At 40.4% G+C, this 24,052-nt stretch overlaps 2 protein-coding genes across 2 annotated transcripts; both read left to right on the top strand.

Moving 5' to 3' along the window:
* The first annotated feature begins 5,497 nt into the window (after positions 1-5,497).
* Positions 5,498-7,175, top strand: LOC135640580 (transcription factor bHLH130-like). Its single transcript, XM_065155178.1, has 5 exons — positions 5,498-6,157; positions 6,316-6,420; positions 6,594-6,659; positions 6,733-6,798; positions 6,936-7,175. Exons 1-5 carry the CDS (start codon positions 5,528-5,530, stop codon positions 7,086-7,088), a joined length of 1,020 nt encoding a protein of 339 aa, XP_065011250.1. The 5' UTR covers positions 5,498-5,527; the 3' UTR covers positions 7,089-7,175.
* Positions 7,176-13,074: 5,899 nt separating this feature from the next.
* LOC135640729 (nuclear matrix constituent protein 1-like) lies at positions 13,075-23,075 on the top strand. Its single transcript, XM_065155443.1, has 8 exons — positions 13,075-13,765; positions 14,976-15,185; positions 16,453-16,706; positions 16,786-17,056; positions 17,157-17,240; positions 19,174-21,320; positions 21,839-22,079; positions 22,576-23,075. Exons 1-8 carry the CDS (start codon positions 13,448-13,450, stop codon positions 22,801-22,803), a joined length of 3,753 nt encoding a protein of 1,250 aa, XP_065011515.1. The 5' UTR covers positions 13,075-13,447; the 3' UTR covers positions 22,804-23,075.
* Positions 23,076-24,052: the final 977 nt, after the last annotated feature.

The raw sequence follows: 24,052 nt of genomic DNA, 5'->3' as shown, positions 1-24,052 counted from the left end.
GTGCCCACAGGCGACAACCTGGGCCTGAGAGTGTTTTAATGCATTGACTGAGACGCTGAACTTCTCGTGTTCCGAACGCCAGATGACTCTTTAAATCTTCCAGTCAACAACTATCATTCTTAGGTTCTCCACCTTTTTAGGGCTTGTAGTTCCTGCGCAAGATAACTACGACTGCAGTTTTCACCTTCTCAAGAATTGGGTCAAGGCCTTCCTTTCTTCGTAAAAAGCTATCACACGTTCCAACAGGATGTATACAACGTAGCATGGCAGGAGAATGCAGTATAGAACAGAATTTTCTCCACCGAACTTTACCCTCACCAGACAACAAAAAGCTAACAGTGCAGTGCAGTGCAGTGCGGGGCTCTTGAGTTGCCATGACCTCCTCCTGCTGCTGCTGCTCCATCATTCTCTCGTCATCATTCCTACCGCTGCCTTTAAAACACATACCACGATAAAGTTCTATAGCAGCTCGTTGCCTCTTCTTAATACTGAACAAAGAAGAAGAAAAAGTTGAAGTCCATCATGTTAGTGTTAGCTTTTTCTCCGGCCTTCAGCATATGTATCGGGCCTGATGCCTTTTGCAGAGTCACAATCACATTCTTCTCATTCGGCTAAACTCCCATACTTGTGATTAACTCAGCATTAACCTAAACATCATGCCATGTGGTAATCAAGTGTGACATGAGTGCAGCTTTGGATCATTATTTTACTCCCTCAAATCCAACCTTGGATTCGTCCTGGTGTAGAAAAATGGCCACACTGCACTGATGCCGAGAAAGAAATGAAGGCAATGAGAACTCTGAGAAGGACATCGATCAAAGCCCTCCCTTCAAGGGCTCTGTTTGATGTCCCACTGCTGGAGTCTGTAAGCGGTAAATGAGTGGAGTTTTCGATGCAATGGCTGTTGGAAGTACTACTGGGGCATTGGCTTCGCTCATGCCCTGCGCGTGAAGACGCTGGAAGCGGGCATCTGGGCACCGTGCTTCGGACCCCATGACTGCGTGTCTTGCCTTTGTCTGCTTGCTGAGGCGCTCACAAGCTCAGCACGCTGTAGGCATTGGATTCCAAGAAGAAACACTTGACGACGATCTGGTGATCTACTTTGATGGATCACATTCATAAAATGGTTATTAATATCATGCTTGCACAACCATTTTCTCCCCTGATTCATAAGTATCAACAAAGAAGAATGCAAAGAGAATTTGTTCATATATATCTTGTATTTAATTTGATTTAATTGAATGCTGAGATCTATACACTTCATTTTCCGAAAAATAAATATTCGAAAAAGTTAATTTCATGCAACAATAAATAAATTATGCATATATTTATTTGGAATTTTTTTCCCAGGCTTTATCGATAACACCCTTCTACAATTTCGATATTACGCAAGTTTCGGTTTACTGACGAACTTCTCATCTCTTCTCCTCCTGCGACTCGTTCAGCGCTGCTACCCGCCACCACCCTCAACGGTCACGTCTCTCCTCCCACCTCCTATAGTCAGAAGAGTTCCGTTTTTAATGTAAATATCTCTGTCCAATTATGAGTTATCATCTCCTTTTCTTTTGAATCGTGAGGTATGGTTTTGCTTCTTGCATGCACTTTCTTGAATGATTGCTATGTGTTTGTCGGAATGCCAACGGGGTCATTTTGGAACTGGTACAAGTTGCTCGTCTATTTTTTGCTTGTTCCCTTTTCCCTCGGCTATTAAGATTAAACCACTAGTTTGCAGCTGCCGAATGTAGAGGATGGCATGCAAGTAGGCTGATTGCACCTTGCTTGTTCATTTTAGCTTTCATTTCCTTTGTTATCTTGCATCGCTCGAAAAGTATTTTTAGGTACTGTACGCTGAAAGGCAAGCATATCAAGAGGAAAAACTATAAATTGAAAGATTGGATTAATGTTTGCAATTCATGTCATGATTATCCTACTCATGGAAGTCTAGTATTAGACACTGGAACCAATTTTTTGCTATATGCTATTAGGTGCACCATTCTTAAAGGTAGACACTCAAGAAAAACACTGCAGCTGATCATGCAATATATATGGAGTCAAGATCAGTTGTGTTGAATCATAATGACATCAAGAAACAATGCGACTCTGATGCTGTGATACAAACTGTTAAGAACGTGGGAACATGTCTATTAGGTGATGTGATCCCTTCCCTATCATTGTAAATTGAGTGGAATGTGCTTTTTGTGTTAGTGTTGTAAATAAAACTTACCCGTGATGTTTATTTATCTTAAAAAGATGATAAAATAGAGAAAGCAAGGATAGGAACAGTGCTTGGCTGATAATTGGCTTATTATAATCCGTTCTTATCTCAAATGGTCTATATTACGATGAACTAATCATATATTATCCTCTATAATTAGTTATTTTTAGCATTTCAATTTCTATACTTTCAAAAGTTATATTGAGATTTTTATATTTACGAAAGTAAAATTTTAAGATTTCCGTATATGATTAAAAAGGTAATTTCACATGATTAAAAACGAGAGAGATGGGTTTTGTTGGAACAACATGATTAAATATTTTACTTTCGTAAGTATAGAAATCTTAATGTAACTTTTACAGGACAGATATATTAGAAATAATATGTAATTATCTCATTCATTGTTCTAAACTCTAGTATTACATAAGATTTAAGGCATCTACTTGGAGCCCTATTTTAGCACTAAACTTTAATATTGTCGACAATCTATCACATATCGTCCGTCTTATTTTTACATTTCTGTACAATTATATTTACACCCAATTACTGGCATTTGCTTATGTTATTCAGCTACATATGCAGGCAACAAACTAAAAATTTCATTTCATGCATCATGATCAATGCTGCTTGTCGAGGGGTAATAAAAGCGGGTGGAGGTTCATGTTGCAAAAGCTTTTCATGCCGGCAACACTAGTGACTTGCAGCAGCTTTCTTCCATCACCCAATTTGGAGAGGCTTCAGAAAATTGAATCTGAAACATTCACACAATGCTCGGGCCTTGGAGGCCTTGAGCTGACCCTCAAAAACAATCTGCTTAACTTTCTACTGTCACTGTTGAACTCGGTAGTGGCTCTACAGGACAACCGGTGTTCGTTCTCCGAGGAATACCTTCCAGAATTTAATCTCTCATTTCGTCTATTTGATCCTATGCAGCATGTGATCTCGGAGGACCAGCCAACTTGCGGAAGTTGTTATCGAAAGCTTCCTCGACTTGTTGTCTTTCGCTATCGGCACATCTTATTTGAGGAGCGAAGACGAGTCTTCAGGCAACTGGAACTCAATATTATCGAGAGAAATATCTCCTCTGAACAGCTTCAGAATTATGCTGGAAATTCGTACGATGGTTCATGATGAATCAAGGTGAAGATGCCAATGTATGTTATTTCGGTGCGGCATTCAAGCCGTAGGGAAGCAACTGGTGTCAAAACTTGCTCTCATCAATCGAGCGTTTGCTGGTCGAGAAGGTGATGTTGCTCTAATCGATGTGTTACAGAAAGAACTTCCTTCTTTACTTTAAGAGAGCTGGAGTGCTCACGATCACACACGAAGGCAGGTTGAAGTTGACTGCATTCAGTGCTGGCCCAGAGTCGACTTGATTTGACTTAGCTCCCTTGCTTCCCATGAGCTTCTACTTGGTCGTAAACTACGTTGCGGAACGTTACATGTCCTTGCATGTCAAGCTTCAGTATTATTGAATCCCGTTCCCAGTTGGTTTGGCTTTGATGGAAGTCACAAGTTTGGTCCTTTCCTACTTTTTGTATGTCTATGGATGTAATAAAATAAATCGAAGGAGTTAATCATCCAATAAAACAAAAGAAACCAAACATATTAACTATGCTCTTTCTGAATCATTTCGGATAAGTTTGAACTGAGAGATATCGTACTTTGATCTCTCTCTCTCTCTCTCTCTTTCATTTGCCGACACCCGCCCCCAATCTTTTTATCATATAGAAGTGGACGAGGATATGAGAAGTGTTTTTAGTATGAGAAGTCTTAACAGCATTCACGCAGCATGCTAAAACAGACCTAATATTTCCTTGTAGTGCACTAATGGATGGATTGCTCCCAGGTGACGACCAGGGATCTGTGCACAGCTTAAAGTATGAGAAAGATTGTGCATTTTCTTACAGTATCTGGGATTCCATTCCTAGCAAATAATTCTCAATAGGGAACTCTCCGAGCATGATTGTGTACTTTATCTTCAATCACATCGGGTTTCACTTGTTTAAGGATAAGACGACCCTTGAACATTAAATGCTCTTTTAAGTGGCCATTATTGCTTGAGCTTTGCACTCATTTGCATGCATCTCATAGAACGTACAGTTCAGGATCAATGTTAGTCCCAAGCTCTTAGGATCCCATGCACATGATCATTGGACTTTTAAGGTCATGCATTTCTCACTAACAACAGCTGTCCCCGTCCAGCATAAATGCTTTTAACTGCTGCCTCGATGAACCATTAATGCTTAATCTCTATCATATTGCATTATTGGCCTGCATGCCCATCTGCAGGGAACCCACTCATCACTGATCATTCATTTGGATACTAAAATAATCCTTCCGGCAACCAAAGCAAGTGATTTCAGATGTTGTTAATCATGGTGGCAGATGGTTGTAGAAGTTAAGGAGGAAGGTTTACAGCGTAATTTACATCTTAATTAAGACTTGAGCTGCAGTTCCTGAGAACGGCTGCAGAGGAGGCTGAGAAGGTGCCTCTTGGGAGCAACAGCGGGAAACAGGCTTTGCTCGAGATCAACTCCATGATTACTCAGAATTGTTACAGCCCTTCGCCATTTAATTTAACTCGTTGATGATGATTAAAGAAGTAGATCACTTCTTCACGACTACATGTAATTTGGTTCCTCTGACAGCCGAAATGGATTTCTGTAGATTGATCCCAGAGAAACATTATATATAGGCTTGGTTTAGTTTGGGCTTCTATATTACGACAGACCTGATCCTAAGCTATGGAGATCAGATTGTAGGGTATATCAATGGATGGATCGACTGCGCATGTCGATCTCTTGTTTCGATATTGCTGCCGCAAACTGATAGAAAAGGGAAGGCAGCATTTAAAGCGCCACGCAAGTATCTTGTCCAGAACCAGACTTGTCTTGAGATATGGAGAAGAAGATGATGCCCATAGAGGTACAAGATGAGCTTTCATGCCAAGTTCCATGGATTACTCTCATGGAATCTTTGACGTGGGAGCGCGAGATTTCCGGCGTTCCTTTGGCTTCCTCTCTCTCTCTCTCTCTCTCTCTCTCTCTCTCTCTCCTTCATGCCTGCTAACAACTCCTCGCAAAAATACTTGTAGATTACATGAATTATTCTGATTATATATTTGATGAACCATCGCATATGTATATTAATTTATAAGCTGCAGTAGACATCTCCTTATATGAATGTTTAAGTCCACACCATGCATATATAAGAACATACAAGCACAAGACTTCCCCAAGAGCAAGTCCTTCTTCTTGCTTGCCTTAGTACCACAAATTATTCCCCTCCTTCACAGCTCTGCCTCGCTCTATGGCCCTCGAGAAAGATCGAATTTGGGAAGGCTCACAAGCTTGTCCACTTTACGGTGGAGAGGCATCGATTCAAAGGCTTAATCCTCCTTCACTTGGCCGTATGATGATCGGAGAAGGAGAAGGCTCCGATTTCCACGGGAGCAGTTGGAGCAGTCTTCTTCCTTTCTTATCGGACCCTAAAAACTCGTTTAGCAGTACATACACCCTTGAGGCAGTGGATGCGCTACCGCAAGAAGCTCTCTCCATCCTCGACTGCAATGCTACCACATCCGAACACTGGGCCTACTCCAACGCTTCGGTGCTTTGCTTCGAGAAAGGAGGTCGTATGCCTCGTGCTGGTCCTCCGAGCCTGGATCATGACGACGATTGTGCTGCTTGGATCGACGCCATGGACCAAAATTGTCAGCTGAGCGACCTTGATATCAAGTGTCCAACTGCTGATTCCACGTTGATTCACGAGCAAGATTGCTTCGCTGTAGAAAACTGGTCCGCTGTAGTAGGAACTCCTGAGAAAGATAAGCGGCAATGTCAGGATCGGTTTGGGTTGATATACCCTGGTGCAGCTGCTGCGGATGGCCTTCGAGAAAGCATTGGCCGAGCGACAGTCCTACAAAAGCGCCCGTACACGGTAATTTTTGCCTATGTTTTAGAGTTTGATCATGCTGATGCGTGATAGAATAGATTAAACAGGGCTAAGGGGAGAAACGAAGAGATCATGTCATTTCTTGGATTCTCTATAGTGATTAACCAACTTTGGATTAAAATGAGATATGTTTATTGATGCAGGATGCATCTGACAGGCCGAGTCCGAAGAAGCAGTGTCGTGGCAACACTGGAACGACCAAAGACAAGTCTAGTCCATCCAAGGATCCTCAGAGCACCGCAGCAAAGGTGCCTTCCTCCATCCATTGCATTCATGATTCGATGACCGTTCAAATATCTGTGCTCCTTTTTCTTTTTATTTCGCTGATTGTATGAGAAATTACCGATGGAGCAGTACCAACGAGCACTTGAAGGTAGTTAATGGATTACTCGATCCATTTATAGATGTTTCCTTGTTGCAGAATCGGCGGGAACGGATCAGCGAGCGGCTCAAGATTCTACAGGATCTTGTTCCTAATGGCACAAAGGTTTGCCGAGCTTCGGATCAATTTAGTTTCTCGGTTTTGTTTCCTTGTTGTCTTAGCATTTGTATTTTTTTAGGTTGATCTGGTGACCATGCTCGAGAAAGCAATTAGCTACGTGAAGTTCCTTCAGTTGCAAGTGAAGGTAATGTAGCTACCAAAATCTAAAGATCTTCTCTTCGTTGCATGAACTAATTACCCGTCCTTCCCTCGATCAAACAAAAAGGGATTCTCTTCTTCGTATGTCGATGCATGAGAGTGACCTTCTCGATCCCTGTGCAGGTGTTGGCAACCGATGAGTTCTGGCCAGCACAAGGAGTAAAAGCCCCGGACGTTGGCAAAGTGAAGGAAGCTCTTGATGCCATCTTATCCTCTCATAGAGATGGAAGCTCCAGTTCTAAGAATGCAATTAGAACCTTTGAATCTGCATGCTGAGGAGAAGGCAAGGGCCGTCTTTTTTGACACTTGCCTTCGTTGAGATGCAATGGTCACTGAACTAAACTGCAGCAATCCCAGTTTTGAATTTTGAACATTTCAAGAGTATATTGGATGTTCTTTTTGTTTTCTTGTTTCTGGAGAACACCCAGTGATCTTAATTTGTTGGGATTAACCTGTTCTACTGGCAGATGGGTCTTAGCTAATTGTGCAACAAGGTTCTACGGTTAATTATAAGATCAATCTAGCTAATGGAATAATACAAGAAGAAACAACCTGGCTTCAAGATCAAGACTAGTGTTCTGTGATTATATATTCAATGTTTCTGACCGTACATGGCCATGAGATGCATCAGCACATAACTTATACCTCTTCAAAGAAACTTGCTTGATTACTGATGGCTTCCTAGCCATGTGATGTGACATCATGGTCCTAATATTCTTTTGGAACGATAGATTGCCTTCTCCTCGTATCCGAAGCTTGCTGTGACGACCTCGCCTTCCGCGGGGTTTATTATACTTATCTTCTATTTCAACCACGTAACATAAGAAACCTTTTCGGCAACGGGCACCAGACAACTCAACAAATTCAAGATAATTATCATTCGCAGCAAAGTTCCATCGAAACTTCATCTTAAAAGACATGTATGATCAATCACGAGCAGCCAAAAAGACTAATCCTTATGAATAAATAAAAGTTTTAACAACATAACATGTAGATCTAGAACACAAATTTCCAGCTATCTACTAACTAGACACTGTTCTATCAGATTCTGACATCCATTTGAACTCTGATATTATACATCATGAACTATACAGCCCTATCACTTATCAACTTGTCGACCTAAATCCAGCTCTTGAATTGTGGGACAGATGTTGCAAGTATTACGGTATATTACATTACTGAGGCATTCTTGTTTCTCGTCAAGACTTGACACCATCAATTGAGGCAGAACTAGATTCTACCAGCTTTTCAAAGTTGATTTCCGTCATCCGAAATTTGAATTTGTATCCGCTTTGGACCCATGAGTTGATACACATGAAGGACTGCATGCTGCTGTATGGCAAACAAAACTGCTTCTTGTGTATATCGTCACCTTTACTTGTGAACAACTCGTCAGGCTCTACCGAGGTCCCCTGAACAGCTAAATAATCACGGGCCATAACAGAGAGACGGGGATACCGTGTGCTATTTACCTTCCACCAATCCAAAATGTCAGTGGCGATTGGCAAAGGCGGTTCCGATAAGAATTGGGATAGCTCATCTGCAGCAGTGCTCATGCTCGCACGACGCCTCTTCCTTGCAATCTCTTCAGCAAAGGAAACAACATTCTCTTCATCCGTGGTATCCTGGGTGCCAAATCCATTAGCCATGATGGGAAATTGATTGCTGGGGTAATATCTCGTGAAATAGCTTCTTGCTTCCTCCAAATTCTTCTCCGAATTAAGGTTCTCCGGTATGAGCTCTTTTTTTATCCTTGGATCAAGAATTGCAGCCATGAAGGTAAAGAAGTTATAGGCTTGAGTGCAAAAGCTTCTTGCTCTCTTAGCCATATCATCAGCAACACTCTTGAGCCACTCTTGACGACAACTATCCCTGCAAGAACTAATTAATTCGAAGACATGGTCCATGAAAAAAAGCACCAGACCAACTGTAGGAACTTTGCTTGTGGATATGTTGGTCGTTATCTTATGAAATGGCTCTAGATACGAAAGTAAAATATTGACGACAGATTTCTCTGTCGTGCTCAGCAACAAGTTTCTGCTGCTGAATGTTTCTTCATGCTTTTTGATTGTGCTGTCCATGGCATTAGGTGCCTACATAGTTGATATCATACAGAGAATCAGTATCCAATCTTCAGATAGATCAATGAAAAAATCATTCCACCTATCTATGAAGCCATTAGCAATGAAATCGGTGGGTACCTTTCTCACAATATCAAGCATAGCATAATCACCACTCCAGCTTGTTGAGGAATCAAGGGGGAACTTCCATGAACCCTCCTGGCAGAGTGCCATCATTTGCTTAAAATCCTCAGCGATATCAGGACAGGAATTCACCTCGAGGACAAATTCTCGAATCTTAGATAGTATTGGTTTTGGAGTTCTTAGGCCATCTTCTATGATCAAGTTCAGGGTCCGAGCAGCGCAGGGAATATAAAAGAAGGGCAAACTGTGAGCATGAAGCTCCTCCTTTAGCGCATGGCAGGCTTGAACCGCCTGTGGACTGTTATCATTTGTGCAACAAAGAATCTTTCTATCAATGTTGAACATTGTAAGTACCTTCGTTGTGGCAGTCAATATATCAGACCCAGTACATGGATAAGGGATATGACAGACATCAAGAAGAACCTTGTGCAATGACCAGTTGTCATCTATCCACTGACACTTGACTGACATATAAAATATTTGCTCATAGGAAGTCCAAAAATCCAGGGCAAGGGAAACCTTTGAATTTACATTTTGCAATGATGCCTTTACATCCTCCCGCATGCTTCTGAAAACCTCAAGAGTTACTGCTTGGACCTTTTCTTTATGCCAAATCCTTACTGATGGATTTAAAAACCTAAAAGAATTCAAAAGCATCTCATCCTCAAAGGTAGGAGGAACAGAGGTCCCAGTGAGCCATTTAAGCAGCAACCAGTTCAGATGATCAAGATCAGTTGAAGGTTTTACTTGAGGCTGAGGCTTCTTGGAAGTAACAACAGCCTGTTGGACTTGTTGGCCAGCATCACCAAGCCTATCATACCCTGGATGGCGATGACTGAGATGCCTACCAAGATTTCCTTCATACATCAGAAACTAGTAAGTAACTCTTAAGAATTAAGAATAAAATAATGTTTGACATCAAGCAATTAGAAGACTATCACCCACCCTGATTGCCCTAATGTTATTGCGTTCAATAATCAATATATTACATGCACTAAAGAAAGCCCATGGACAAACCAAATAAAAAACAATTAACAATGGGACAATATAAGGACTAATTAAGGACAAAAACCACAATACTGTGAAGATTAAACATATTATTGTTCCCTTTACATCACTTTTTCTTAGGGGATGAGATATGTACATCGATTATTAATAAATGTGTTAGAAAATATATCATTACAAAAATCACAATAAAAAAGCTTACTTATGCAAATTATGGTAAATGCACACTTGTAATGATAATCTAGTGCCGGACTATATCTGCCAAAATAGAGCCTTTTCTCTTCAAGGCAAAAGAAAAAAATGATTTTCTATGTAACAACCTAGTAGCATATTCAAACAATTCCAGGATCATTAAATATAAATGCAAGTTGCAAAAAGGGTAGCATAAAGATAGCATTTACCAGTAGCAGTAGTTATAGAGTAACTTTGCTTGCAAAATTTGCACCTGCGACTCTTTCCATCAGGAGATGTTTCGAAAAACTTGAGATACAGTGAGGTCATGGACTTTTTTCTTGGTTTAAGTGATGGACCAGCATTCCCTTTCTCTGACAAGCCCAACGAAACATCTGCAGTTGCTCCTGATGGTACAAGTGCCATGTCCATTAAAGCATTTGTTTCCACCACTGTCAGAGTAAATTATCAGTAGAGTGGAAAACCTTCTTGAAATTATAAATCAACAAAAAACAATTTTCAATAACCATAATCAAATAAAAGGAATTCAATTTCTGAATAAGATCTCTACATAAATTACATGTAGATAGAGAAAAATAATGCATAAGATCTTGTAATGCCTTTTCTAGTAAGTTTCACTTTATGCCTTTAGGACAAGTACACTGGTAAATCTGGTGTTACAACTAAGAAAAATCTTTAGGTGAGAGGAGGAGAATTTATAAGAAACTACTTAAAAGACACAAACTATAAGATCAAAAGGCAAAACCAGAACTCCGTGCATCAGACAGTGCCAAGAAAAGTTCAGTCGAGTAAGACATTTTATAATTAGCGGGTGAAAAATCATGATGGAAAGGTATGCAGCCGTTCCAAAAGGCGGAAGTTCCATTCATACAAATTCTCTCTATCAAATCTCAATTACTTCTCAATAGAATTTATTGAAGCATGTATCATAAGTTGTTCTGCTGATAATTTGACTGCTTACAGCTTATAAAGAAGCATCTTCAAATTGGAATAGACCATGAATTAGTGGTATCATATGAAAAGTCTGAATGAGATCAGAAATGATAGAATGAATAGAACAAAGAAATAAAATCCACATAAGCATATGTCCTACATATTGCTGCCCATAATATTGCATATGACAAGCAAAGCATAAATGATAGGGCACACATGCATCGATATATTCTATTAAAAGGTAAATCAAGCCAACTTTGTTACTGTGAGCCAAATATCTATTAAAGCAATTTAGGTAAGCCAGCTGCTGTTGACCTGCATTTGAATCACATTGTTCTGGTCCTTTTGTCTAAATTCTCCATTCTATTCAAGATATATCACGCTTCTAAGTTATAGAACGAACAAATGCTGGATAGTTAAGGGGCATGAAGTAGACAAAACTCTTTTCATTTTAATACTATGTTCTCATATAAATTTGATGAATACACTAATGAACATTATATGCCACGAAACATTCAGCGACGGTATACCGAGTACACTACTCGGTAAGTAGACCTTGCGACTACAGGAGGTGATCTTTCACTTGAAAATACGAAGCAACAAATAACCATGCAACTGCTACTTAGATTTCGGAAATCAAAAGCAGAGTCACGACTGAATGCATGGGTTATCGCCCAAAACGTCCCAGGATCGCTAGTTCGACAGAAAGAACAAGAAAGAAGGAATTTTTACCCCAAGATTCATAGCAAAATGGCGCGAAGGCATCAGGCTCAAGCCCGATCCGCACACACGAGCATCAGGTTTTGGATTCTCTAGATGACTATGAAGGATCGGCCATTAGGGCTTCGTCACAAGGGATCGAACCCCCACCCGGCGCCCGATTCGGTCAGCGAGGAGGGGGACGGTGACGCGCCGAGAGAAGAACGGAGCGAGCCGAAGGGGGAGCCGATCGAAGCCGGATCTGAGCCGGGCCGGAGCCAGAAGCCTCTCTTCTCTACGGGGAGAGAGACTAGAAGTCGACGCTTGGGAGCGGAGCGAGGCGTTAGTTCTCTTGACGCCGTTAGCTTCTGAGGGCGTCGGCTTTGTTTATTCGGCGCCTGTTGTCCATCTAGCTGTACATGATGTGCATTGCATTTATCTGATCGGCTAATTGGTTCGGGCGAACCGGCGCGGCTAATTCACGTGTGAGAATATTTCTGATCCGAATAATTATTGGAGCGGAGTCGCACATATAGTCCGTCTAATGAGCCAAATCGTCATCATTTGTCTTTGAGATTCGATAATAGATGATCCGATCACCAAATCTCGGCCATTCATCCGTCCATGTAACATCTCAAGGCTTGTCCCTAAGAGATGGTTATGATACGATGATGGTTGCCATAAGATGACGCGATGATGCTACATACTGATACGCAATAGGTATATGTTTCCTAATCGGATAAAAATCGAGGGGTAACGAATGAATAAGAGGGGGGAGACAGAACATGACGATGTAAGATGAAAATAAAGGACGACCAAATCCACACGTTAATTCACGAGTATTTACTGTATCATATTGGAGATGATAAATGAAGAGGGAAGAACAATTTACTCATAAATAAATAAATAAAAATCGATGATAGATCAAGGAGTTGCACGTGGGCACCGGAGAGACAGATGCTTATCCTGTGAGTGGGATCCCCTTTCCGTGCCACAATCATTACCTTCCAAACCCTGAATCCATCCATCCATCCATCCATCCGCATCTCACTCGGATCGCGATTGAGTACCGAAAAAACCCTCCCTAGCTTCATATTTCACCAATTAACAGCCTTCCCGTACCTTTGTTTGGCGAATCTCATCACGCCATGGTAAGGGTAATTTAGGTATTCTAGTCCATATATCCGATGGCCACGTCTCCATCAAACCAACGATAAGAAGAGGAGAGAGAAATGCAGCGGAGAAAGCCAACTCAGTCATCCCTCTGCAATTCTAGGGTTTCGTCTGTCCTCCTCCTCTTCGCTCCTCGCTTCCTTAGCTCTTAGGGTTCTTACCTGAATTAGGGCCGTAAAGATCTTTCTTTGATCCCGTTTCTCTCCAAATTAGGGCTGTAAAAGAAAGCCTTTCTTTCGTCTGCGAGAAGAAATTCTCTTATTTCTGCTTTTAGCTTGATTTCTTTTTACCTTTTGGGCGTTAAGTTCTCCTCTTCTCGGTTGTTTGAACCTCGTTTGGGGATTTGGGTTTCTGGCTTCCGATCGGAGGACCAGGAGACCTTGCTAGGGTTTAGGCTTTGTGAGGTTTGATGAACGAGGAGGCTTCCTGATGTTTACCCCGCAGAATAAAGGGTGGTCGCTCTCGCCGAGGATTCGCGGCGGAGCCGACGATGGCTCGGGTTCAACGGCCAACCCTCGAGGAGGTCTCGGTGGACTGGCCTCCACCAAGGGGAAGGGGAAGAGCGTGGTAGAGGCAGCACCGCCACCACAGGCTTTGCTTGGTGACGATGGCGAGGATGCCTTCGGTGGCAGCACGGAGGTGGAGGCTTGGCGGCGGTTTCGCGAGGCTGGATTGCTGGACCAGTCTGTTCTGCAGAGAAAAGACAGGGAAGCTCTTGTTCAGAGGATTACAGAGCTCGAGAAAGAGGTTATTATCTTTCTTCTTGTTCTGCAATCATCTCCATGTTCCTTTTTCAATAGTATTGGTAGTTAGCGGATCCTACCTTGTTAAGTATAATAATCTGAGTTTAGAAGATATGCGAGTTTACTCCCGTCCTTATTGTGATGGTCCCTAACTGGTTATGTATTATTTCACATGATGAAAGTAATGCAACATAAATCTTGAAGTTCATGTTCACTTGCATCGTCTTACGTGCTAGGGACAATATAGTAGTACTTTAGGGAATTCAACGTAAGATCTCTTTTTCATTACATCATGATGACTATACTCTCTCAAGCTGGTTTGGCTGTATCTTAATTTTTATCTGCTGTGCCGTATATTTGTTTGGTTTATCCAATGAACTTGGACATGCTTTTTTTTTACTTCATATTCAGTTGATAATATAATACCGAAAACACTGTGCTGGTCTATTTCTACCCGTTCCTTGAACACGAACATAGCATGATGCCTGAGGTACCCACTTGGATCTCTGTGATCCAGAGATTAATGCAAATTGTGGTTCCATATACCTCGAAGAAAAACATATTATTAAGAATTATAACATTACTTGATTGCAAATAAACTAATCAATAGGTCAAGTAAAACGTTACTTGTTTCTCCTTTCGAAGCATCTGCTTCTAGTCAAACTCTAATATGATCCTGAACAAACCAAACCCATCTTGAACTTCAAGTGAAAAGAGCAACAAGTGCATTGCTTCTCCAACTTTATGTCTCTCTTTTTCTTGGATGCCTCTGAACAGTTTGGTCTGATCTGATCTTGGTTGAAACAGAGTTTTCTTATGAATTGATAAAAAATACATGAGAAGTTTTGCAAGCTTGGTCTTGATAGCTTTTCTTTTATGAGTTCCATGATTATTCTTATGGATTATACTATCATATTGTTGCATATCAGTATGTGGTCAATTAAATTTTGTTGATGCTACATGGGGTTTATATTGGTCTTCAAGTCACTATTGGAGGTTGGATCAACTGGAACTTCTTTTTTTTTTTGCTTATAATTTTTCGGCAATCTGTTGAATTTTGTAAATTTTGCTTCTCATAGATGCAATTCAGTTCAATTCTTAATTTCTTTTATATTGTCAAATAAAATACCTTACTTTTGTCAGATACAGAAAATTTTTCCATATTTCAGATAGTTACCATTCAGTAACTTTGCATTGTGATATTTTGTATGCAGCTTCATGAATATCAATACAATATGGGTCTTTTACTGATTGAGAAGAAGGAGTCAATTGCTAGGTATGAAGAAGTTAGGCAAGCTTTGGCAGAGGCAGAGGAGATTCTGAAGAGGGAACAAACTGCACATTTGATTGCGATCTCTGAATATGAAAAGCGTGAGGAGACCTGGCTGAAGGATTTGGGGGTTGAGAAGCAAAAAGTTTCAGCTGTATGAGTCTGACTTTTAACTTTTTACTTCCACATTACATTTAAGCAACTGCTTGGATACATTAGTCATTTGAAGTTAACCTGTTGCTTACTGATAATCCAACTATACCCCCAAGGAGCTTGGCTTGGGCTTGTGGTATCATTCTTTGGAATTTGAACTATTATTCTTTACTTATCACCATGTACTGCTGTTGAGGCTTTTTCATAAACCTTGAAAAGCACTAATGACTTAGATTTAATTGACTTCATTCTTTTTGAACTTATTATAAGGGAACATCTCTTGGCCTACTATGTCTTTCGTGAAATTTCTTGCTCAAGATCAGACACATGAATGAATGCAGTTACTGATGAAACATCAAGAGATCAATCAATCATGGCTGAAGTGCTTTTGTCTGTAAAGTAGGAGTATGTTAAAAAAATGTAAGATGTTCTTTTTGTGAAAATTTAAATGCTTAAGAAAGAAATAGCTTTGGTTTAGGGCTTCTATTACATGTGTTGAGTTGCCTCACTACTTGACTTGAGCCTGACCAAAATTTAAATCAGATTTCATTTTGTTAGACCAAGCCGCACACAGGCTTTACAAAATTATATACAAGCACATTAAAGAGCGATTGGACTTTATTGGGCTCAGATTGACCCACTCAAGCTGCAGATGTATTTAGCAGAGATAAACGGTGTATTTCACCAAGGGTCATCTAAGGGGATGACTTTGAAAAATGGATTTTGTAGTTAACTAGGTTTTAATTATAATGGAAGATATCATCATTTAAGGAAACATGTGCCGATGGTGATACATATGAAAACGTAACTTCTGTAGCTTTAGTTACATATGTAAATAGGCTAATGCTTTTTCATATATGTTTATTTTTTTTTCCTACCTGTCTTTTAAAACTTTTTTAGGCCCTTATTTTTTTTGTATCATGCATCTGTGTGTAGGTTTTTTAGCCGCGGAGTTCCTCAATTATTTGTTATTGTGAATCAGTGTCTGAACTAGAAGACTCATCATTCTCTAATGTATATTTCTTTTAGACCATTGTTTTTTTCAAATTTTGCAACATACTTCTTCTGAGCTTGTCCTATTTGTTTTGCTTTAAATAACATCACCCTATTTATCTCAGGTATATTTTTTGGTATCTTGTTTAAACATGTACCTTTACATCTTTGTGCTGCACTTTGTCCATGAAATAGTGATTATTTATCTTACAGAAAAGACATTTCTGATCCCCTTTATTTTCCTTTTCCCTTTCTTGTTGATTGAATCATGTCAGCTTGAAAAGGATTTGCGAGAGGTGCGCTTCGAAATTTCAGAAGTCAAGTTTTCATCCGAAAGGAAGTTGAGTGAAGCTCATGCTTTAGAGACTGGTTTAGAAGAGAAATATCTGGAAATTGAAGCCAGGATGCATGCAGCAGATGCTAAGCTAGCAGAAGCAGGTCGCAGAAATTCTGAGACAAATAGAAAATTGGAGGATATTGAGGCACGCGAGAGGAAACTCCAGAGAGATTGTCTGTCATTAACATCTGAGTATGTTTAGCTCCTTTTTCATTTTACCTTCTTTTCTAGTCAATAGATAACTCATTTGACTTGTATTATTATCATTTAGACGAAAAGCACATGAAAAGGACCTTCTTGAACAAAGAGAACATTTGTTTGATTGGGAGAAAAGGCTGCAAGAGAGTCAAAGGAGGCTTGTTGAGGAGCAGAGGCTCCTCAATGAAAGAGAAGATAGTGCAAATGAGGCAGATCACATTCTTAAAAAGAAAGAGACAGAGCTTGAAGAGACACGGGAAGCAATCGAGGCTTCTAAGAGATCCTTGAAATTAGAAGAGGATGATATCACCATAAGACTAAGTTCATTAGCTTCTAAAGAGAAGGTATAGGCTTCTTTAACATGGTATTTGGTGCAGTTTCTTCCCTCGGTCACCTACTGTCATCATTGTCTAATTTTTTATTTTATCAAACTTTTGATTTTAGGAAGCAGAAATCAAGATGGGGAGTCTCGAGAGGAAGGAGAGGGAGTTATTTGCAAGAGAAGAAAAACTTAATTCTAGAGAAAGAGTAAGTTTTATCTTAAGGTGACTAGGAATGTGTTGAAATGCCTTTGTGATACTACTACTTATATGTAGTTTTCTTTTCACTATTTGTGAAATCTGAGGCTAGGATATTATGGGCTGAAAGTACTGAGAGACAGAATGTGTTGAAATGCTTTTGTGATACTACTGCTTATATGTAGTTTCTTTTCAATATTTGTGAAATCTGAGGCTAGGATATTATGGTCTGAAAGTACTGACGGACAGAATGTGTTGAATTGCCTTTGTGGTACTACTGCTTTTATGTCGTTTTCTTTTTACTATTTGTGAAATCTGAGGCTAGAACAATATGGGCTGAAAGTACTGACAGACAAGAATCCAACCAGTTCGGAACTGTGTTACAGATATGGTTTTAAATAATTCTAAGTGGCATCAAATTTCATTAGGAGAATATCATGAATATTGGGGTCATATATCCATCAGTGATTGAGCGAAGAACATGTAAATGAGTTGGCATCTGATTGTTAGTTTCGTATGTATCATATTGGAATCGTTTAATCATTCATGTAGTTGGTGAGAAGACTTTAGTAATTGTACTGGTCATTAAGGTCGATGAACGAGTTAATTAGTCAAATATTTAACTTCTTATTCATGTCAATTAAATTTCTTGAATTCTAGAGTTAAAATTTAGCTTAAGCTTTATCATTCGAGATCCAATTCTGATTTTCATCTATCCTCATGATTATGGTTTTTCTTGGCTTTGCATGCTTCTGAAACCATTAGTGGGCATAAGTGCTGTTGCCATGCTGACATAGGTGGTATTATGGCACTCCTTGGCACCATGTTTGCCGGATGCATGCTGGTTGATGGATCAGGATGGCAACGAGTTGCCATTTCTTTATGAAACATTGCTGTGGGCCAGCTTTTGTTGTCTAATGTTGTTTATACTACTTTCTCCGGGCATACCAGTCCATGAGGAGTCCACGAGGCTCCCCACAATGTGGGATCTGGAAGGGTTCATATATTTATCTCTAAATATAGAGAGGCTATTACTGTGATTCAAGACCTGGTCTCTTTTGTCGCAAAGGGGCAACCTTGCTGTTGTACCAAGTCTTGATCTCACTTAGTACTATTCTCTCTCTTTTTCTTTAAAATGCATTCTGATCATTTCATAGATCACAGTTCAACTCTATTATCACAGTCCTGTTGTTCTGTGAGATTTTATTATGCTTTTCTTGTGACATGGGGGATTACACTTTATACCTTCAAATTTTAGTTAAATGGGCAAAGTTTCATGATATAAAAGCTAAAGTTTCTGCTAGGCATGAACAAACTCATGTGTATTCAGGCCATTTATTATCAAATAAGGAATTTTTTTAAACTCTAAAATTTTAATGTTTTGTCAATCTTGACCTGGATTTGGATTATTATGAGTTTGATTTTGAGCAATTACTTCCAATTGGAGCAAATCTGCTTGTAGCAACTGGACGACCTATCTGCATGGCAGTATATGCTCGCTTGTTGTTGTGCATGTCTGTGGACGTGATGTCTCATTTCTCTTGAGAAGCTTGTGTGTCTAGAACTTGGATGTTAAAAATATTGTTTTTACCTGAATGGCATGCCTATTCTTTATTTGCATTTTGACATATATATTATAAAAAGATTGCGCATTTTGCTTCGGATGATGGTACTTGATGGATATTTGTCATTCCCATCCCATTTTCATTGTATGTTTATTTATTTTCGTATTTGTTTAGCAGGGCCAGATTCTTTCAGATATTGTATGTCCTGATCATGTTGGTCAGCAGATAGTAGACATAGGTTGAAAATTGGTCTGTGCATGTGTTTACATGGCATAATGCACCGTGGCATCTGCTTTTAGATTTTATTTGAATATTTATCTGGTTCCTATTCCTTTTCATGCATATCATATTTGACTTTTTCTTTCTCTGTTTCTGAAGGTGGAGATTCAAAAGCTTCTTGATGATCATAATGCTATGTTAGATTCCAAGAAACATGAGTTTGAACTTGAAATGGAGAATCGAAGAAAATCCTTTGAAGAAGAGATGAAAGCCAAAATTGATGAAGTGGAAGAGATTAAAAAAGAACTTGACCATAAAGAGGAGCAAATTTTGGAAAGAGAGCATGCTTTGGAGATTAACATGCAGAAACTGAAGGAAATGGAAAAAAATCTTGAATCAAAATCACAAGCCTTGAAAAGGTGGGAGGAATCTGTACAAATTTATGAGAAGAAGTTGGAGGAAGATAAGCAGCAGCTGGACAGAGATCGTGCGGACATTGTGAAATCTATTTCTGAACTGGAGAGCTTGAAGGTTACAATAGAAGCTGCGAAGGAACAAATTATCAAAGAGGAGGAAAAACTTAGACTTACCAAGGAAGAGAGAGAAGAACATAACCTGCAGAAGTCAAAACTGAAGCAAGAGATTGAAGATTACATGATAATGAAGGATTCACTTTGTAGAGATAGTGAGGATTTGCGCCAGCAAAGGGAGAAATTTGAGGAAGAATGGCAATTGTTGGATGAGAAACAGTTAGCATTAGAGTCAGAGACAAAGCAGATTAATGATGAACGAGAAAGATTTGGAAAATGGCGATATGATGAAGAGGAAAGGATTAGGAATGAGGAAAAGGCAAAAAGAATTAGCATTGCGACAGAATTGGAAGACCTTAGGATGAAGAAACAAGCTTTTGAGAAAACAATGGAACATGAGAGGTTGAATGTTCATGAGATGCTCATGAGGGAGCGCTCTGCTGTGGCTCGGGAATTTGAGCTTCGCAAAGATGAGCTGGAGATGGATATGAGAAAAAGGCAGGAGGCTATGGAGAAGGACTTGCAAGACAGAGAGAGTGAATTCCAGAGAAAGATGACTATCGAGCTAGATGAAATAAGATCTGTAAGCAGTGATTTTGAATTAAAATCCAGGAATTTAGAAATGGAACAAGATAGACTAGAGAGGGAAAAAGAAGATCTCTCTGCTTTCAGAGAGAGTCTTAAAACTGACCAACTTGAGATTCAGAAGGATATTGACACTCTTCGTGTGCTCAGTAGGGAATTGAAGGATCAAAGGGAAAAATTTGTGGAGGAGAGAGATCGATTCCTTGGTCTGGCCAATCAGTTTAAGATTTGCAAGAACTGTGGCTCTTCGGTTTGTAACTTAGATCTTCTTGGTCTGCAAAATACTGAAGTTGTTCAGCTACCAAGTCTGACATTCGAGGATCGTTTGGAAGCCAAGGATTCTGAAACATCTCCTCGGCATATGGTGTCTCCATCTGTGTCTTCAGGTGGTCGTTTATCGTGGCTGCGAAAATGTTCAGGATTTTTTAGTTTCTCTCCAAAAGGATCGGAGGACACAGCACAAAACCAGGTGAAGAACCCTATTTCTCTTGATGTAAGACTTGCTAGAGAAGCTTTGGATGGTGAAGCCAGCGATGAACCTGCACCGTCACAAGGAATTTTTGCCAAATCTTTTGACACCCAGAGAACCCAATCAGATAGTGGAATCAGGGACAACGAAGTATCAAAAAGGTTAGGCAGAGCTAGAGAGGAGCTGGAATCTTCTTTTGGTGTTGCTGATAATTCAGCTGATATTGTTGGGATCCAGACAGATAATGCCATCAAGGAGGTAGCTGTTCATCTTACTCACCCCATTAATGAAAATGAGAGAGGAGGATTGTCTGTACCACCCAGAAATGAGTCCCAGCCTGAACCTTCAAATGAGAAGCCACGCCAGCCTAAGAGGAGTGGTAGGCCTAGAAAGATCAGTAGAACACGCACGGTGAAAGCAGTTGTAGAAGAAGCACAGGCTATTCTTGGTGAGACCTCTATGGGGAAGAATGGGCAGCCAAATGGGCTTGCAAAGCGTTCTTTGAATATCCAAGAGTCTACCGAAGGCAATTTAGTTCATGCTGGGCAGAAGAGGGGTCTTACTCACATATCTGTGGCTGCAGCTAGTGAGCTGGATGGGGAGGACAGTGAAACTCGTTCAGAGAGCATTTCACTTGGAGGGCGCCGTAAAAGGAGACAAATAAACATTCCAGAAACTCAGACTCCTGGGGAAAAACGTTACAATTTCAGGCACTCTACAATGTGAGTTGCTTTTAGTATACATTCATTTTTTGTTTGAACACATTATCTTGATGTAGAGTTCAGATTTTAGATCTGATGCAGTTGTTATAAGTATACTTGTTGTTAGACTGAAATTGCACATATGAGTCTTCTGTTAGGCTAGATTCTTTAAGGTCTGGATGGGTTGTGCTGTGGATGTGTTCTGTTTCTTTCCTTTGCCGGGGTTGAACGTTTTTGGTTTGGCTCATGTCCCAAAGCTCTGTTTCAAACAGTTCATCTCAGTAGGATATCTGATATTTTGTCTGGTATATTTTGGATTTTAAAATATAGTTTGCACTAGAAATGTATAGGCCCGCTTAAATTTTAATCACCACCTCTGCTCAACATTGAACTACTGTTGTTTTCTATGTGTATGTTGTTGATTTCCACAACCTTTCACCTTGAAATTTCAAGGATGTGAGTTTTATTATCATTAACAATCTTGAATATCTTATGGAAAGCTGTGGCTGAATAACTTGTTCATATTTTTGAATTCTCAGTGCTGCTGCAGCCAGGTCAATATCTGATCAGACTAAAGGGCATAAAAGAGGAGGTCACCAGCAACCCTCTGGAGATGAATCACTGAGGGGAGATGGTGATGGAGAAGGAACTTCCAAATTGAGGCTAGATGTTGAACCGGCGTCAAGTTTTGCTGCTGAGAGTCTGAAATCAGTAGACATGCAGAAGATGGCTGCAGAAAATGTCTTGGACGTCCAGGAGATATTCCAGAAACCTGTCTCGGTGAGTTTACCATTCTGTGTGGTGCATAAATATGGGAAGGACCCAATCCTCTGGAAGTTTCAGATTGTACTGTTTGCCTCCATTGTTAGCTCCAAGTGGATATACCTTGTTAATCCTCACCATGATTTGTGGTTTGCTGGATCGGTCCTATCACCAAATATTTCATTGGGTCATCTTTTTGATATAAGACTTGAATAAAAGCATCAATGTTTTGCCAACAAGAATTATGTTTATACTTTAGTTACATAAGTCCCACAGGAATTAATCTTGGGACATCAAGAGTAAGTTGCTGCCATAATGACCATATTAGGATAAGCCGAACTACTTTATGGAATGCATCATGTGTAGCCAGTGTAACCAATTATAGCATGCTATTGAGCATATCTGGTTCTATTGACACCTTGAGATACTTGAACTGTTTAATATTTGGAAGATACTTTAACTGTTTAATTTTTTAATGTGTGACTGAGGTCTTAATTATGATGACTCTTGACAGCACGAGATAGAGGAGTGCCATGCCGATGATGCTGGGAAGTCGGTTGAATTCAGCAAGCAGACTGGCATAGAAGGGGTCATGGCAGATGGGGCAACAGCAGTAGAAAGAGAACCTGCCACTCCTGATGATGGATGCAGTGAAGATGATGACAGCGACGAGGCTGAAGAGAACTCTGATGACCAAAATCGTTCAATTGGGAAAAAGCTTTGGACTTTCTTCACGACATGATAAGTGCATAGGACAGAAGTCCAGACTAACCCCCCTCAAAACAAAAAAAAGAAAAAAGAAAAAAATTGTAGGTCCTGCTTCTCTTGTAGCTACACTACTTTGTCAGTTGAGCTTTCTTTAAGCTGCTTTGATGGGTCGGGTACTAGTCATGTAGGTTTCGTGTATCATTGTTTCTTATTGCTATTTGTTGTCTGTAGTAATTGGTGATGCTCCATAGCAACCAACTTGTGTGTATCAACAGTGGATGTATTCAATCTTCCACCTTCAGAACATGGTTCTTCTGCCTAAGTCAGATTGCTACCATTGCTCCTCAAGCTCCTGCCGCTGTTATTTATTTAACCTTCAGTTCAACATCCCGTTCAGTTTTCTTCAAAGATTATCGTTCGCTGGTAAAGAGAGACGCTGGACGTAAGTTTTACGGTATTGATTTTGATTGGTAACTCTTTTGTAGTTCAACATAAGTAATTTCTGATGGATCTTATGTTAGAACGGCCAGCCCGGGGATGATTAGGTGTTGGCCTTGCCTCGTGAATCAGTTTTAGTTCTTGTGAATGCCTTCGTCGTTTACCAAAGCTAATGCAAAGGCCTACTGCCGAACGCAACCGCCGCACGGAGCAGAGGGAGGAGCTGCCAAAATACAAAAAGGCCGGCATGGATAGGGACGGGTCGTGGATGAGAGATGTGAAGGTGGCTTCGCTCACCTTGGCTTCTTTCTCTTTCAGTGGATTGTCCAGAGGATCAGACCTGAATGCGTCACTAATAGCTCCTCAATGCTACCGTGTGGTGGTGATGGTGGTGGGCGTGGTCCTCCCTCTCCCTCTCCCTCTCTGCGAGCTTCCTCACAACCGAGTCACAGCGAGGCGTGAGTTGTGCTCTCCAAGATCTGTCGTCAGAGATCTTTGATAAAGCTGCCTTCTCGCCAACTGCCGCAGTAAATTGTTGGCCATCTTAAGAGTGACACCCCCTCCTGTTCTCGAAACTTCGAAGTTGTCTTACCGCTGGCAGACCAACAATTCCCATGGTGAACAGCAATTTACCTTAATTTTTGGAGGCATCGAAGTAGTCATGTGCCGTAGCGCATCGACTGTACATGCTTCCCGCCTGGTGTCGAGTGGAAGGGTAGATACTGTGTCGGGTGGCATTTTGGTGATGGAATGGGCAGGTAGAGTTGTAGGATTAGGCTGCAGGACAGAGCAGTACCTGCTATGTTAGATAAAGGCGGCCTCTCAAATCTTTATGAGACGCTTTT

This window comes from Musa acuminata, chromosome BXJ3-6 (genome assembly GCF_036884655.1).
Source record: "Musa acuminata AAA Group cultivar baxijiao chromosome BXJ3-6, Cavendish_Baxijiao_AAA, whole genome shotgun sequence".
Classification (NCBI taxonomy): domain Eukaryota; kingdom Viridiplantae; phylum Streptophyta; class Magnoliopsida; order Zingiberales; family Musaceae; genus Musa; species Musa acuminata.
Note: the sequence above shows the minus strand (reverse complement) of the source record. Positions and strands in the feature narration are given on the sequence as shown.

Bases quoted from the DNA above. Each gene is read 5' to 3' on its own strand.
- LOC135640729 (XM_065155443.1), top strand. From the start codon at position 13,448: ATGTTTACCCCGCAGAATAAAGGGTGGTCGCTCTCGCCGAGGATTCGC. The intron at 15,186-16,452 runs GTATGAGTCTGA...GAATCATGTCAG, and splicing joins AGAAGCAAAAAGTTTCAGCT to CTTGAAAAGGATTTGCGAGA. The intron at 22,080-22,575 runs GTGAGTTTACCA...GACTCTTGACAG, and splicing joins TATTCCAGAAACCTGTCTCG to CACGAGATAGAGGAGTGCCA.
- LOC135640580 (XM_065155178.1), top strand. From the start codon at position 5,528: ATGGCCCTCGAGAAAGATCGAATTTGGGAAGGCTCACAAGCTTGTCCA. The intron at 6,158-6,315 runs GTAATTTTTGCC...TTATTGATGCAG, and splicing joins TACAAAAGCGCCCGTACACG to GATGCATCTGACAGGCCGAG. The intron at 6,799-6,935 runs GTAATGTAGCTA...ATCCCTGTGCAG, and splicing joins TCCTTCAGTTGCAAGTGAAG to GTGTTGGCAACCGATGAGTT.